Source organism: Toxorhynchites rutilus, chromosome 2 (assembly GCF_029784135.1).
Source record: "Toxorhynchites rutilus septentrionalis strain SRP chromosome 2, ASM2978413v1, whole genome shotgun sequence".
Taxonomy (NCBI): Eukaryota; Metazoa; Arthropoda; class Insecta; order Diptera; family Culicidae; genus Toxorhynchites; species Toxorhynchites rutilus.
Genome location: NC_073745.1, coordinates 64,867,788 through 64,884,694, shown reverse-complemented (window position 1 = coordinate 64,884,694; position 16,907 = coordinate 64,867,788). Strand labels below are relative to the sequence as shown.

The following is a 16,907-nucleotide window of genomic DNA, read 5'->3' as shown; positions in this document are numbered from 1 at the left end:
AGTTAGATGTATGAACAAAATGTTCCGATGAACAATTGCATACATAAATATATATATAAGGTGCATTTGCGTATGAAGTAAAATTCTGATTATACGCGAGCGTAACATAAACAAATTCATAACACATGCGAAATGGGGCTCTTTTGATATTAACTAGTTCTTCCGCATAGTAACTCGATGCTGATAATTCATTAATATTTTCCTTCGTTGGTCGTATTGTTTCCACATATTCACGTTGGAGAGCCTTAACCCTTCTCTTCGTTGGCCGAGACATTTTGATTGAATGTAATGCTTTTCTGTTTATTGTTTTTGAAAGCATAGGCAGTCGTGGCAGTGTTCCGAGCTCTGCAATACAATTTTCTTACCCAATGTTAAAGTCGCTAAAACTTACATTATAGACCCATTAAACGTAAAAACAATGATTGTATTGATATCAACAAAATTTTATTCTATTGATTTTTATGACATGAAACGCTATGACTCACGAATAATATTTTATTGAGTGGTTTTGATAGCTGTTCCGATTATGTTGTCTGGCATCAGTGTCGAAAAAATAACGATGCTTTCACCAATACAAATAAAACCATTGCCGAAGATTGAAAAAAGAAAATTTAACTTTCAGAGCACGTGCTCGAGTTTTCCGACGTTTTCTCTATACAGTGCGGCAGCAGATGAAAATTTAATATCTTGTGAGTAATCGATTAGAGTTTGGTTGATATCACCTAATGGGAAGTGTGCGAAAACGATCATTTTCTTCACACTGTTTCGCAAAATTATTGATTTTTGGGCGAGGAGTGAGGGAGGGAGATGAAAGAAATGCGCGCCATTGTGGCAGCCATTTGTGGCTAGCTTCCACCTTCACCTTAAAGCGAGAAGTTTTTAATAAACTCAATAAACCGGAAGTGACAGACCTCGTAAAACCTCAGTTCACACAGATCGCCTTATTCGCCGCTTGGTTCGATCGGATCCCGAAACCTCTTCGGATTATCCAGGAAGAGTTGGGCTTCAACACAACTAGTAGAACTGTGAGCAACCGACTGCGTGAACAAGGTCTTCAGAGCTTCTTCAAAACATTCTTTTTAGATATTGATATATGGTCGGTGTTCAGTCAGACCGGACCAAGTTACATAATTATGATTTCGAGTAAATCAAATTCAAAGTGTGAAGCTGTATAGTTTTAGTAGCTTCCAATCATTTTCCCCAATTGTTTTTCTACAGCTCTTTGTTAGCAAGGTCGCATAATGGTACTATTACGAAAAAAAAACTCTTTTGGGTGAATAAAGCAGGTTTTTCTACTAGCTATGCGTACTTGGTCCACTCTGACTGAACAAAACATATTTTTCAGAGATTTTTTTTTATTAGAATATGACTGAGTAATTTGATGATGAAATCATTTCATTTATTTAGTACAATTTCCTCCACTAAACCTATACAATAGAACAAGTTTTATGGCTTGAAACAATATTGTACTTACCAAAACTAATCGATAAGTAAGTACGAGGGCGGTCTAATAAGTACTTAGCCTCATCGCCCGATGGTGTCAGTATCGCAAGAGAGACTACTTATCATGTGGTACATTCTCGTAAACGACTACTGTCAAAATGTCAGCCGAATCGGACTCGTTGTTTTGTTTTGACCGTGTGTGGAAGCGAGCGTGTCCGCGGATTTTAGGAAACTGCAAAAAATAGAAAATCCGCCGTCGCCACTTCCAAATTGGTCGAATTGCTGCCCCATCCACCGTATTCTCCAGATTTGGCCCCGTGCGATTTTTTTTTGTTTCCAAACTTGAATGAGGAGCAGAGCTGCATTTTTCATCAATGTCACCGACAACTGACGAGGCACGTTAGTCACTTCCTACTGACAAAAATCTCGGTCAAATGGAGACTGACAGAGTACGATGCAACAATTTGCCTGTTACTGAACTTTGTCAATACGCTTTGACCGATCAAGTAGGCGGTAAAATTGTCCGTAATGAAATGATTATTGTCGCAGATTGCATTTTATTTTCATCGACCAAAGCTTCGATTTTCATTCCGGTTATTGTTTCTTGTATTTACCAAAGTAAATACTATTTCGAACACGCGATAACGTGTGAGCGATTGCAAACCATTTAGGCAACGGAATATATATCGAAATTCACGTATTTGAAAGTCCGTTTGAACTCATTTATATCCCTCGTTCTCCTCGAAGTTTTAGCATTTTATATAAGAATTGTAAATGGTAAACGTGTAAACTTCCATTAGTCAGGTGACATGGTATTTCTTGTCTTGACGATCAAAATGCGCTGACTTGCAACATGCTTTGATGATCAAAACGCTCTGACAAACTATTTAGCATCAAAGAGTGAGGAATTTGTTCTGTCGGTTTATGTTTTGTTGCACGTCGTTTGGTGGTAATGTTGCTTTGGTCGTCATAGTAGCCCAAATATATGCAGTGACTGTGACAAATTGCAGCTCTGATGAGAAGGTCATCGCCGCCACGGAGGCCTACTTTGCAGACCTCAAGAAAACGTATTTTTCAGATGGATTAAGGAAGTTGGAGCATCGTTGAGTCAAGTGTATCTAGCTAAAAGGAGACTATATTGAGAAATAAATCGCCACTTTTCCAAAACTTTTTTTGACGTAGGACTACGTCTTTCATTTCTATACCAGGGTGTAAAATCAAAGTTTCGAAAACGAAAGCGTTACGCCGGAGACCGAGATTTTGAGTGTTAATAGCTCCTCAACAACTGAACGAAATGGTATGATAAACACTTCATTCGAAAGATAAAATGTCTACGCGTTATATACTTGTTACTTTTTGATCCAAAAACTTGTTTCAATAGTCTTAAAATTGCCTTCAAAACAGGCTATTGAAATCACCAATCGGTATATAAGCGAGCGCCGCTCGGTAATCCACTCAGTTCTAATTGAACAGCGATGGGAGCATGTTGTCGCTGTTGTGGTGAAGCTCTTCGTTTATCATGAAAGCGCGGATGAACGGTGTCACCAAGAGCCTGTTTGTGCACCTTAGGCCATTAGGAGGAGAGTGATGCCACAAACGGTTCCCCGGGAAGAGATCGGAGCAGTCGCCACACACACATACACGCGCGGAACTCTTCGTTTGGATGCCATTCAGCATCGAGAAAATTCCGGAAAGATTCAATTGTTGCTGAAAAATAATCTGCCAGTTCCCCGGGGAATTGAAAAATACATTCATGTGAAAGAGTTTATTTTAATGTTTTCTATCCATGTATCACTGCGACCAAATATTTTTCAATTAAGTGCTATTAACAGGTGGTTATCGAGTTAGCATTAAGCACTGGTGGGCTTCGAGTATCGAGGAAAATCTGGAAAGTACTAATCGTTGCTGAAAAATACTCTGCCAGTTTCCCTGGGAATTGAAAAATACATTGATGCGAAACGTTGTCTAATGTTTTCTATCCATATAACACTGCAACCAAATACATTTGGTTTTGTGATTTTTCAATCAATCGCAATTAGCAGGAAAGTATCTGAAAATTATTCTTCCCCATCAGTAGAAAATTTTCGTATCCAATATTGGATGCGCGCGCAACGGAAAATGTTTCGCATCGCGAAAAACATATAATTTTCAATCGATTTTTGCTCAGTCGCCGAAAGTTTCAAACTCAGAGAGTTCATTCCCCTCTAGTTTGCCTTCCAAATTGCCATCGTAAACCACACCTTCTCTCGATTCAATCACGCACAAAAAGCATACTTAAGCGATATTCTGGTGGTGAAACGCACCCATTCTTTGTGTGGACACCGACTGGACAACATCGTTGCTGGACGAGCTGGACGGCGAGGGATCGAGTGCCTTTCTCAAGGCAAGAGGGTGGAGGTGGTAACGCTGGAGTAAAGTAGAGTAGAGTTTTCAAAGGGCCTTTCTCAAGCCTAGAGACGAATGAACTGCAAAAGTTTAAAGTCTCTATAATACAAGACCTTCCTTTTGAAACGGAATCATTTTTCGTGAGGACATCGACAAGACAACATGGTTATTGAACGAGCTGAACTAGCGGAACGAGCTGTACGGCGAGGGATCGAGGGATTCATCACCTAGCCTGATCTGACACGCATTCAATTTGTTTGGAACTGTGAGGGAGCGCAGAAAAGCCGATTTATGAGAAGAAGAGAAGACGACCGAGAGAGTATCAGCACCGAAAATCGATTCCATTTGAGATATCGAAGCAGCCGCCACACACACACATATATACGTGCGGAACTTCTTTCGTTTAAATTCCATCCAGCATCGAGAAGATTACGGAAAGATATTATCGTTGCTGATAAATAATCTGCCAGTTCCCCTGGGAATTGAAAAATACATTCATGCGAAAGAGTTTTTTTTGACGTAGAACTACGTCTTTCATTAAGGGTGTCAAATCAGAAAACAGAAACATTGATGTAGTTATGAGATATGGAATAATGGTGCTGGTGCAACATGTATATAATCGACTGTAGCCGAGTCTATGTCAATTTGGAAAAAGGCTACCGGAATAGCCTCCGAGGTAAATTTTCAATGCATTGACATGAAATAAATTGCGACATACGATTGTTTTGCGAGGGCAAGAATGAATCATCAATCAATTATCGTCAACTGATTCTACAATGAAAAAATCATTTCAGAGATTATTCTACTAAACAGTTGTTTCTAAAATTTCACAGCATTATAGAATAATATCCGAAGGTATAAACAAGCGACTTATATAAAATAACAGCGTAGTTCTACGTCAACAATGCGGTCGTATCTTGGACACAACCTCCTATAATTTTTTTTTAAATGTTTTCTAACATATAACGCTGCGACCAAATACATTTGGTTTTGTGATTTTTCAATGAAGTGCAATTAACAGGTGCTTATTGAGTTAGCATTAACCACAGGTGGGCTTCGAGTATCGGAGAGAGTCTGGGAAGATGTTATTGTCGCTGAAAAATAATCTGCCAATTCCCCTGGGAATTGAAAAATACATTGATGCGAAATGTTGTCTAATGTTTTCTATCCATATAACACTGCAACCAAATACATTTGGTTTTATGATTTTTCAATCAAGTGCAATAAGCAGGAAAGTATCTGAAGTTTATTCTTCCCCATCAGTAGGATATGTTTGTTTCCAATATTGGATGCGCGCGCAACGGAAAATGTTTCGCATCGCGAAAAACATAATTCTCAATCGATTATTGCTCAGTCGCTGAAAGTTTGAAACTCAGTGAGTTCATTCCCCTCTAGTTTGCCTTCCAAATTGCCATCGTAAACCACACCTTCTTTCTAATCAATCACGGACAAAAAGCATACTTAAGCGATATTCTGGTGGTGAAACGCATACATTTTTCGTGAGGACATCGACAAGACAACATCGTTACTGAACGAGTTGAACGAGCTGGACGAACTGGATGGTGAGGGATCAAGGGATTCATTACCTGGCCTGTCCTAACCTGAAATGCATTCAGTTTGTTTGGGACTGTGAAGGAGCGCAGAAAAGTCGATCCATCAGAAAGAGAAGAGAAGACGACCGAGGGAATACCAGCATCGAAAATTGGTTCCGCTTGAGACATCACACACACATAAATGCGCGCGCAACTCTTTACGTTTGCTGGTTATCGAGAAGAATCCGGAAAGAAGTGATCGTTGCTGCTAAATAATCTGCCAGTTCCCCTTGGAATTGAAAAATTACATTCAAGCGAAAGAGTTTATTTTAACGTTTTTTATCCATATAATACTGCGACCAAATACAATTGGTTTTGTGATTTTTCAATCAAGTGCAATTAACAGGTGGTTATCGAGTTAGCATTAACCACTGGTGGTGGACTTCGGGAAGAATCCGGAAAGATATGGCTGCTGCAAAATGATCTGCCAGTTCCCCTTGGCATTGAAAATAACATGCAAGCGAAAGAGTTTATTTTAATGTTTTCTAACCATTTAACACTGTGACCAATTACATTTGGTTCTGTGATTTTTCAATCAAGTGCAATTAGCAGGAAAGCTTCTGAAGATTTTTCTTCCCCATCAGTAGGATATTTTCGTATCCAATATTGGATGCATAAAACATTGTACCTCCAACGTAACGCTCTCGTTATCGAAGTCCCCCTAATATTCATTTATTCATTCATTCAGAATGGATATGGATTCAGATTCGACTTCAAACAAATGATCACTAAATCAACGATAGTCCTATGTCACCGTTGCGGTTATACCATAGATATAACCCACTTCCTGTTTTTTTTGTAGGCTTGTAGTACTTATCGGATTGCCTTCGTATTTTCAAATACAATTCATGATTTTCTAATAAATATAGGGTTGGGGAATAAGAAATGTCGTATTTCTGATCGAAATTTGACCCTTTATTTAACATACTTAAAATTATCCAACAACAAGTTTGCGAACAAAACGGTGCATATTTGACTTAAATATGCACCGTTTTGTTCGCAAACTTGTTGCCATTTAGAAGGCAACTTCATTATAAGTCCCCCCCCCCCCCCTCCTTATTTGCAAAAAACTCATACAGCCAGTTTTCGCAAGCCTCTTTTGAGGCCAACTTAGTATCACCAAGAGCGTTTTGCATGGACCGGAAGAAATGATAATCACTTGGAGCCAGGTCCGGACTATACGGTGGGTGCAATAGGACATCCCATCCGACGACGATTGGCCTACCAGTACGGGGTGTATCTTCCACAGCCACTACACCAGAACGAAATCAAATAAACCAATGCTGTGCTGTGCGAATCGTTACAGTATCGGGTCCATAAACTACACGAATTTTTTCGGCCGCCTTCGTTGCAGTTTTACCTCGCAGGTAGTAAAAACGTAAAATATGGCGAATTTCTTGCTTGGTAAACTCCATCTTTGACGCGCTATAACTTGAGACTGAAAAGGACAATCACAACACTGTCAAAACGACAGCACAGATTGTCGTCTTTAAATAGCCGTATAGTATGACCCGATGCGATAAGTACAACACAAGATATGTTTAAGTGTTGCCATATATTGACAATATATGACATTTCTTTTTCCCCAACCCAAGTCTCTACGACAAACGGGTTAGCGTGATTATGAAAAAGAGTACTTGCAGGCAATGAAAGACAACGGTTGGATCTGCAATCGAACATAAAAATAAATAACTACGATTTTTTTACTCTCTGGCATTTGTTCCACTCTGTCTGAACAAGATATAATAATATTTTCGATTTTTTATAACTTTCCAACCATATTCATTGTGTTTCAATACGAGTTACTGTACCGAGTTCAATAAAGGATAAAATGTAGAATCTTCTGGTGTGGAAAAATACAACATTTCCCTTGAAACTCCTCCCATTTTCTGGTTGTCAGAAAAACGTGGCTTCTCTCTAGTCGCTATCATCGTATGCACAGGGTCCACTCTGACTGCATACTGTTATCACTTTTTGCTGATCAGTCAAAATAAATTTATGCCAGGCAGTTTGCAACATAAGTGTGATCTGATAAAAGTAGAATGTAGGCTGAGAAATTCTTACTTGTTTGCAACTATTAACTCAATTTTTCTTATTTTGTTCCTTAGTCCGGTCTGACTGAACACCGACCATATACATCATTTTAAAGCTTAAATCTTCAGTTTTTGGAATACTTAAAGAACATATTTTTACCTTGTTGTGTATAGATGTAATGGACGAAAAATTTATGGACTAACACAATTGTTTGCTTACCAACTGAATAGCCAATCCAATTAACCTCATCAACCAGCTTCCATTAGGTTCCTATTGCATTAATGTAAGACCTTTCCATACAGAGATATTTTTGTAATTATCCCTTCGTCTTTGATGATGAATAATTCAATAAATAATGATCGCACCATGAACCGAAAGATAGTTTTCAACACTCAAATAAATTTTATACAAGTTTGATTTGTTGCTTTAACGAAAACAAATTTATTTTGTTATTTTTTGCATTAATTTGAAAAAAGGGCCAAAACCAGGGTTTTAGAAAATCATCATCTGTAATTTTACAAATAAATCAGTTAGTTCTAATGTTAGTAGTGTTAAAACATCGTCAACACCTGAATGCGAATCACCACGTGGGTACATTGGCATAATTTTATGGAACAAATCAAGGAACATTGAACTGAAATTTGGATTTTTGAAATCGTAACAGACAAGATCATTCTAGAGGAAAAAATATCGAAGATTAAAGTAAAAACTGAACTGAAAAACTTTCTAGTGAGAAAAATAATTGAATTTGTTGAAGTTGAGGAAATGATTAATGATCAATGAAATGAGTAATGTTCACTTGATTTAGGTTTAGAATTCGAATAATAAACAATTAGGATTTTTTTTACTGAATGAGAAATACTCAGTTATGTAAGTCTTTAGCTGTAATTAAAATAAATTGTTACTAACAGATTAAATTTAGCTTAAAGTTGTTCATTGGAAAACTGCTTTGGGACCAGTAGCTCCTCATCCGAATAAGCAGGGAAATTTTCAGCCTAGTAAAGGGTGTGTCACATCAAATTGCATCACGGAAAAAACGCTGTAGAAATTCGCCCAATAGACCGATCCTTTTGAAAATTTTAGACAGTAAAATAAAAACTATTAAATAACTTTTGGCATTTTCTTTTTATTCATACTTCGAGCCCAAGCCCGTATGCTCGCACCTTCCTCTTTACCCCGTCTATAAGGTTCTGTACAACGTCAGGTTGTAGTTTTTTTTGGAACAGAAATTCCATTTTCTCTTGAAGTCCGCCTCCGATTGGACAACTTTCGGGTTCTTCCGGAGGGCCTGCTTCATAATCGCCCAATATTTCTCTATTGGGCGAATCTCCGGCGCGTTGGGCGAGTTCATTTCCTTTGGCACGAAGGTGACTCCGTTGGCTTCGTACCACTCCAACACGTCCTTTGAATAGTGGCACGAAGCGAGATCCAGCCAGAAGATGGTAAGCGCTTCTGTAGGCACTCCTTAAGGTAAACCTGCCCGTTTACCGTGCCGGTCATCACGAAGGGGGCGCTCCGCTTTCCGCATGAGCAGATCGCTTGCCACACCATGTACTTTTTGGCAAACTTGGATAGTTTCTGCTTGCGAATCTCCTCCGGAACGCTGAATTTGTCCTCTGCGGAGAAGAACAACAGTCCCGGCAGCTGACGAAAGTCCGCTTTGACGTAGGTTTCGTCGTCCATTACCAGGCAATGCGGCTTCGTCAGCATTTCGGTGTACAGCTTCCGGGCTCGCGTCTTCCCCACCATTTTTTGCCTTTCGTCGCGGTTAGGAGCCTTCTGAAACTTGTATGTACGCAGGCCCTCCCGCTGCTTGGTCCATTGGACGAATGAACTTGACAAATTCAGCTTATTGACGACATCCCGGACCGAACTTCTCGGATCACGTCTAAACTGCTTAACTACGCGCTTGTGATCTTTTTCACTGACGGAGCATCCATTTTTGCCGTTCTTCACCTTCCGGTCGATGGTTAGGTTCTCGAAGTATCGTTTTAGTACTCTGCTGACCGTGGATTGGACGATTCCCAGTATCTTACCGATGTCCCGATGTGACAACTCCGGATTCTCGAAATGAGTGCACAGGATTAATTCACGACGCTCTTTTTCGTTCGACGACATTTTTCCAAATTTACGAAAAATTGACAGTGAAGCATGGCCAACGTGATCTATACACTCTTATCTGATTATAAGCGAAAGCTGAAGATATAATTCCTAAAAATTGAATTTCTACAGCGTTTTTTCCGTGATGCAATTTAATGTGACACACCCTTTATATCCCCAAAACACCTGTGAACGTTTCATATTGATATGTTCAGCCTTTTTTTTTAGCCGATCGATCAAAAGTTAGAGCAAATCAGAGAAGAACTTCAACGCAATAGTAGCAGAAGTTCAAAATGCTATGCGTACTCTCAGAATGAACGATTCGTAACTTTTGTTTCCATGCGTTCGGAAGTACGAGGATTGCAAGGAGTGATGATACTCACACGTATACATACGCATCCCCACCTAGACATGAACTCCTCACCCACAAACTCGAAGAAAATTCGGAATGTTTTATTGTTTTCGGATATATTTGTCCATTACTTCTACACACACTAAGACAATATGTGCAATATGTTCGTAAAATATTCAAAAAACTGAAGATTTAAGCTTAAAAATGATGTAGGGGAAGGGTGGTACAGACTAGTTAGACCTACACAATAAAAACGTGAATTGAGCATGAATTGATTGGACAACATATAATGTAACAATTCATTAACTTAACTTATAAATGCCTATTATCAGCAAATGGAGAATAATTCATAATACGCATCAATTAACATTGTGAACAAACGCCCGAATGCAGGGAAAAATATTGTTCGTTCAGGGAGAAAAGTGAGTGGTTAGTGCAATCAATAAAACATACCCATTTAAATCGTCGAATTGTTTGATATTTTTACTATATTTTCTGTTCGTGTTTCAAGCAAAAAAATGCTGGATAAATTTCCTGTCTAATGATATATAACCAAGTAACCTCTCACGAACAAAATTACGTCATCATTCGGTCACCATTTGCGGAGAGCGACGAATGGGAAAAGAGAGCGGTGTTGCTAGTAAAATACTGCGGTCTATATGAATATACATATTTCAAGGGATAGCGGCGTTAAAAATGGAAAATATGATCTGTCTACCTTTCCCTTGTCCTCTATCGAGCTAAATAATCATATAATTTGTACTCTCTGAGACTTAAAAATCAGGATCTGTTATATTAGCTGAATATGAATCATTCGCTTTGGGTAGTCCGTACGATCCTGCTGTTTCATGATGCAAGGAGAGGTCGATATGCATATGTTAGAGGCAAAGAAGAAAATAAACTTTCTGCACCGAAGGCGTATATGATGGTTCTGCTTGCGTGTCGGTGTATCATGAAGTGCGAACCGATGCAGAGTTGTCTCGTTCTCTTTTGTGTCGTGATTTGCAGCACGTAACAACAAAAGAATACCGCTGGGGGAAATGATTTGTGTATGATCATATTTGAACGAAAGAAAGCGATTTTTCCAGTGAATGGATCAATGGATCACTGTATGTAACACAACATATGTCGCAATAACGATTTTAAGTAATATGCGTTTGAAAACTCTTAATAAACCGTTTCCTTCTTCGTAGAGTTATTCCCCTATATAGAAATCAAAGACAAAGTCCTATGTCAAAAACAGCAAGAATTTACCGAAGTCATTGAAAAACAATTTGGGGAAAACTTTAAAGGATGGCAGAAAAAATCGGAATAAATTGAATTCCCATATGTTCTACAATTACACCATGATAAGCGCTGTTAGTCCATTCGATGTTTGCGCTGATGAAATTGGTGGGACAAAAATGTCCTGTGGAGAACCTATGCTGATTTAACTATGGCAGTCAATGTGTAAATCATTCAAACAATATAAAAAAGGTAAAATATAGACTTAATTGCTTCACACCACCTTACTTTTTGGCAGCCATCGCGAATTTATTGATTTGTTTACTTTCTATTATAGAAGCTGTAAACTACAAGGCGTATTCGCCTCAGCCTTGAAAAAGACCAATTTGAAGATCAATTAATAGTTCTGTGATTACACACATGAACGGTCGCTTAGTAGGAAAACGCCAATTTGGGGCGGGATGAAGTTCGCCGGGTTAGCTAGTTTTAAATAGAAAACAAAATAAACTCTTTCGCTTCAACGATATTCTAAGTTCTAAGCAGAACTGGAAGATTGTTTGTCAGCAACGATGACATATTTCCGGTTTCTTTTCTTCGATGCCCGACGCCCGCCGACAATCAATACTGACTCGATGATCACAAAACGAAAAGAGTTGCGCGTGTGTGTGGCGGCTGTCTTCATAGCCTCAAGTCTTTTCGATGATGGTGCTATCTTGGTCGCCTTCTTAGTGCTATCATTCTTCTTCCCAGTAGATTCCCTTTTGGCCTTAGGGGGAATCTTTAACGAACCCGGCGCACCAATGCCGTTTGTGTGCGCAAACGAGCTCTTGGTGACACCGTTCATCGGCGCTTTCGTGATGAACGAATTTAGCTCCGCCACAACAGCGATAACATGCTCCGATCACTGTACAATTGTGACTGAGTGGATTTACGAGCGGGCACTCGCTCATATACATATTTATGTGATTTCAATAGCCTGTTTTGAAAACAATTTTAAAGTTATTGAAACAAGTTTTTAGATCAATAAGTAACAAGCATATAATGCGTAGTGTTGGTACCGTGACAATGGGGTCGATAACATTGAAAAAAGCCTCAATCTTCTCAATTGACCCCAATTCCGCTCAATCGAAAAATTATCAATTATCAAGCGGAAATTGAAGTAAGGTGGCAAAGTGACTCGGGATGATGCAGATATGAAGAGATCGTGGAATAAAATGGCCACTGAGGTTGACCAACAGGGAGAATATCCGAAAAAAAGTACGAAAATTCATCAAATCTGTTATGGAATATTTGTTTAAATATTTTTCTAGAAAAGAACAATAGAATATCTGCACAACTGGTTTTGCAATTCCGGATTCTAAATGAATCAAACTTTAGAAAGTGATGCATCGATTTGTCGTGGTCTAATTGTTTAATTATTAATCATGCATTAATGCTATGGGCTGTGAGTTTCATTGTCTTGGCGATGTGTTGAACCCATTTTTGTGAGTGAAGGATGAAAGTTTTTTTTACACTTCTTGTGCTGTGATGTGATGTACAAGAGCTCCCTGAATTAAAAACGTCAAAAGTAGAGTTGCGTTTCGAAGAAATGAAAATTGTGGGTTATTAAAATATCAAAAGGTTTGAAATGTTTTGCTCTTACATGCTTGATTCTTTGCCCTCATTCCGTCTTTCCTGAGCATCCGAGATAGCGTGTTGACCCTAGCCGCAACTTATTTAATCCTAATTTGAAGAAATTTAAGGAAATGAGTTTATTCCATCCTCACGTTTTCAAAGAAGGTGTGAAGAATATGATCAACCTCTATGCCTCTATGTTAAAGGCATTACTACATTATCCCTGTCGTTTAGTTATACATTAATCAGTATCGAAGTGGCTCACGTTCTGTAGAATGTTGATGAAATGAAAATGTCTGAGTCCATTGAAAGACAGATAATTCCACCAAGAACCCAATTAAGTAACCAACCGTACCTATTTTTACACATTGCTAATATATTGATTAGAAAGTAACAAGACCACATAAAATGGAGTGTGACTCCGAATATGAAGCTGCACAAGTAAGTATTAAATGTAAGTGATCTGTAAAAAAGCAAGAACAAATGCTTGAGAACTATGCAAAGCGAGGGTAGGGTACGGGTAGGTAACCTTACAACGGTTGTGTCCCATTCACCCGAAACACATTCACCCGAATGTAACACATACCCGAATGATATTCACAGGAATGTAACAAATACCCGAATGCAACACATACCCGAATGCGACAAAGTGCCCGAACGGACATTTACCCGAATGCAACAAATACCCGAAGGCAACAAATACCCGAATGTAACAAATACCCGAATGCAACGTTTACCCGAATGGAATGCTTATCCGAATTAGAAGGAAAGATTCCGACAAATCATATTATGAGTTTCGTCGAACCTCCTGTTGATAAACAAGATTAAATCAAAACAACATAAAAAAGCAACAAAAATACGGATTGAAATGAAAAATTGTATTGAGGAAATTTGAAAATGATCGGAAGCGGAAGCGGCGGCCTCTCGCAAGCAAACCTGTGTTCCACCGATTGCCCGGTTTGTTTGAAACATAGGAGACGATCCTTACGTTAGGTCGGACAACATACGTTTACCTGGTTCATTACGGTCGGCGGCCAACGCGGATTGCATCATCTTGTCGGCTCGAGGCCGCCTCGGTTCCTCCTCCTCGATACATAGGGACTTCGCCCCCCTTACAGTGATCTCAGAAAAAAATTCATTGCGAAAAAATAAATTCACAATAAAAATTGCACTTCAGTGCCGTAATACGTATGTACGAACAGTTTTCCTTTAAGTGAACGGGCTGCGTCAGCCATATGCATACATAAATTTCATAATACGTTAGAAAACTCCATTATTTCACTTTTTATTATTTTGAAAAGGATTTTATCCAATGCCGCTATTTCTCAAATTGCACTACCCACGAAAAATACGAACTTTTTGGATGGAAATGAACGTACAAGACAAATATGATCACTCATCAGAAATCAGAATTAAATATACAAATACTTCCTAATAATTAAATTTGCGTATCATTAGAACATATTCTGCTTTCGGGTAAGTCTCGTATTCGTGTAGATGTTACATTCGGGTAACTGTCGCATTCGGGTAAATGTTACATTCGGGTAAATGTCAATTCGGGTAGATGTTACATTCGGGTAACTGTCGCATTCGGGCAAATGTTACATTCGGGTAAATGTCAATTCGGGTAGATGTTACATTCGGGTAGCTGTCGCATTCGGGTATTTGTTACATTCGGGTGAGTGGGATTCGGATGAATGTCTTTCAGGTAACTGTTATTCGGGTGAGTGGGTTTCGGGTAAATGTGACACAATCCTTACAACATCGTCAATCATTCATAAACGTCGAACTTCCGTTTTCATTACCGTTTATTACGCAATACCATCCATTTCTAGTTCTTAAACTCCGCCCTCTCTCTCTCTCTCCTTTCTCTCCAACAGTTGACCAGGTCGGTACTGGTTTCTCTAAAGATGTGTGCCGTTCCATGGTGGCCATGCTGGATGTGGACCAGTCGGGAAAACTGGGCTTCGAAGAGTTCCAAACCCTGCTGACGGACATCTCCAAGTGGAAGGCGGTGTTCAAACTGTACGACACCGAGCAAGTCGGGCGGCTGAATTCGTTCGGGTTGCGCGAGGCCCTCAACTCGGCCGGTTACCACCTGAACAATCGCATCCTCAACGGGTTGGTCCATCGGTACGGCTCTCGAGACGGGTCGATATCGTTCGACGATTTCATAATGTGTGCCGTAAAGATCAAAACCATGATTGGTGGGTTTCTTTAGCTTCAAAAGTGGATCACACTGGGTGCTAATTGTTTGTTGGTTCTATTCTTGCAGATATTTTCCGCGAGCGTGACACCGAAGGCACCAACATGGCCACGTTCAGTATGGATGAGTGGGTCGAAAAAACACTGTATTCGTAGGTTCTTCCTGTGAAGGGACTCCGTCCCCGTTCCAAGCTCCCAAATAATCTCCCCATTCGTGGCATTGTTAAAATAATGTTATTCGCTACATTTGATCGCCTGACAGGCTCGAGAAGAATTATTAAATTGCATTTTATTATTTTATTATCTGGAATAGGACCCCCAAATTTATTGGGGATCAGTTATTTTTAGTACGGTTGTTTGTTATCAATGTTAACAAATACTATCAGTTTTTTCGAATGTTATTTATACATATATTTATGAATCAGAAGTATTTTAACGAAAATATTTTATGATCGTTGTCGTCTCGAATATATATGATGCAGCCACGAATCGAGCACAAGCTAAACATTCTTATGAGCGCTTGCAAAAGTATAGTATATTGGCAGTGGAAACTATAAAAAAACGGCCCGATACTAGTGCCCAACCCAAGCGTCGATATATTTACGAATAATGATTAGATCTAGATCTAAAGCTGCGATTCAGCCGATTTACTTCAAATTGAATATTCTGACAATTACTTAATAAAGAAAACATCTATTTGTGCCTAGAAGTTAAGCTGGAAGTATTGCTAGAACAGTAGTGACGATTATCACAGCATTTAAATGTAGCTTGATTTCTAAGTTTAATATTGTCTATAGTATCTATAGAAGACTTTCAAAACGAGTCCAGAACTGGGAGGCGATCTGGCGTAGTGGATAATATCCATACTTTTCACCATACTTCAGGTCACGAGTTCTATTCTCACGACCGACATTCTTCCTTCGGAATGGAAGTAAAGCCGTGGTCTGAGTGACGAACCAGAAAAAAGGCTGAAAGTCACTATAACACGGTAAAAAAAAGGATTTCATGACTTTCGGACGTGGATATGAGCTTGAGCTTAGGTAGACTGTACACTTCGTAGTTGCTCTCCGTGACTGACCTGAACCAACGAAATTGCACAAAGAACATACCGAATGAACGCTTGGGAGTAGTAAATCATTCTCATTGTGCAAGTTTCGGTGAATCGAGCTCGAAATAGTCAATAACGATGCTGGCATTATCCTTACAGTCACCAGGGGAAGGGAAGGAATGTTAGTAAGATATTCGCCGCCCGAAGGCAACAAGGGTCGTCTCTGTAGCTGGTTCCCTAACGATTATCATGGAAAGGATAGTTGTTAGTGGGGAGAGGTAAGAATAAGGATTCACTGAGATAAGTGATGTGATTAGGCGTCGTGCACAAATTACGTAACGCTAAAAATGCGGTTTTTGCACCCCTCCCCCCCCTATGTAACAATAAGTAACGCAAGACAAACCCCCTCCCCCTCATGTTACGTAACGCAAAATCAAAGTCGTTTGAAAAAAATTCATAACATTTCAGATTTTATTAAATAATGAAAATATCAAGGTAGAAAATCTGTCCAGACCAGAATCAAAGTTTATTCGAATTAAATTTGACAAGTTCATAGAATTTCTAACAAACAGAGAAAGAAAATCAATGCTTACATCTGTTGGGTTTGGTACATTCAAACCATCTAGTGTTTGGCTGAGAGGAACAGGAGCTGGTATAAATTGATGTTGATTTATACAAAAATAACTGTTTGTTTTCAGAAGTTCGAGACTGAATCGAGCATCGAGATTTGTCACTGCTCAACAAAAGGGTCGCTTTCTTAGGAATTTAAAAAATATGTTCTCAAAATTAAAGAATAGGGGGAAATAGTCCTAATCCGACCGACGGTCTTGAACCGACCTCCTCTTGGATCTCGGAATAGCGCCACCTACCGAACTTCTAGCAGTGTCAAATGAAAGGTGTCATAAAACTG

General features: G+C 39.2%; 1 protein-coding gene across 7 annotated transcripts in view; it reads left to right on the top strand.

The window, feature by feature from the left end:
* The window catches only part of LOC129768346 (calpain-A-like), a 71,770-nt gene extending 56,107 nt beyond the window's left edge, over positions 1-15,663 (top strand). For all 7 annotated transcript variants that reach the window (XM_055769933.1, XM_055769929.1, XM_055769931.1 and 4 more), the window contains 2 exons: positions 14,625-14,951; positions 15,020-15,663. In XM_055769933.1, coding sequence (XP_055625908.1) covers positions 14,625-14,951; positions 15,020-15,105 — 413 coding nt within the window. In that variant the 3' untranslated portion in view covers positions 15,106-15,663. The remainder of the gene's footprint in view (positions 1-14,624; positions 14,952-15,019) is intronic.
* The last annotated feature ends 1,244 nt before the right edge of the window (positions 15,664-16,907 follow it).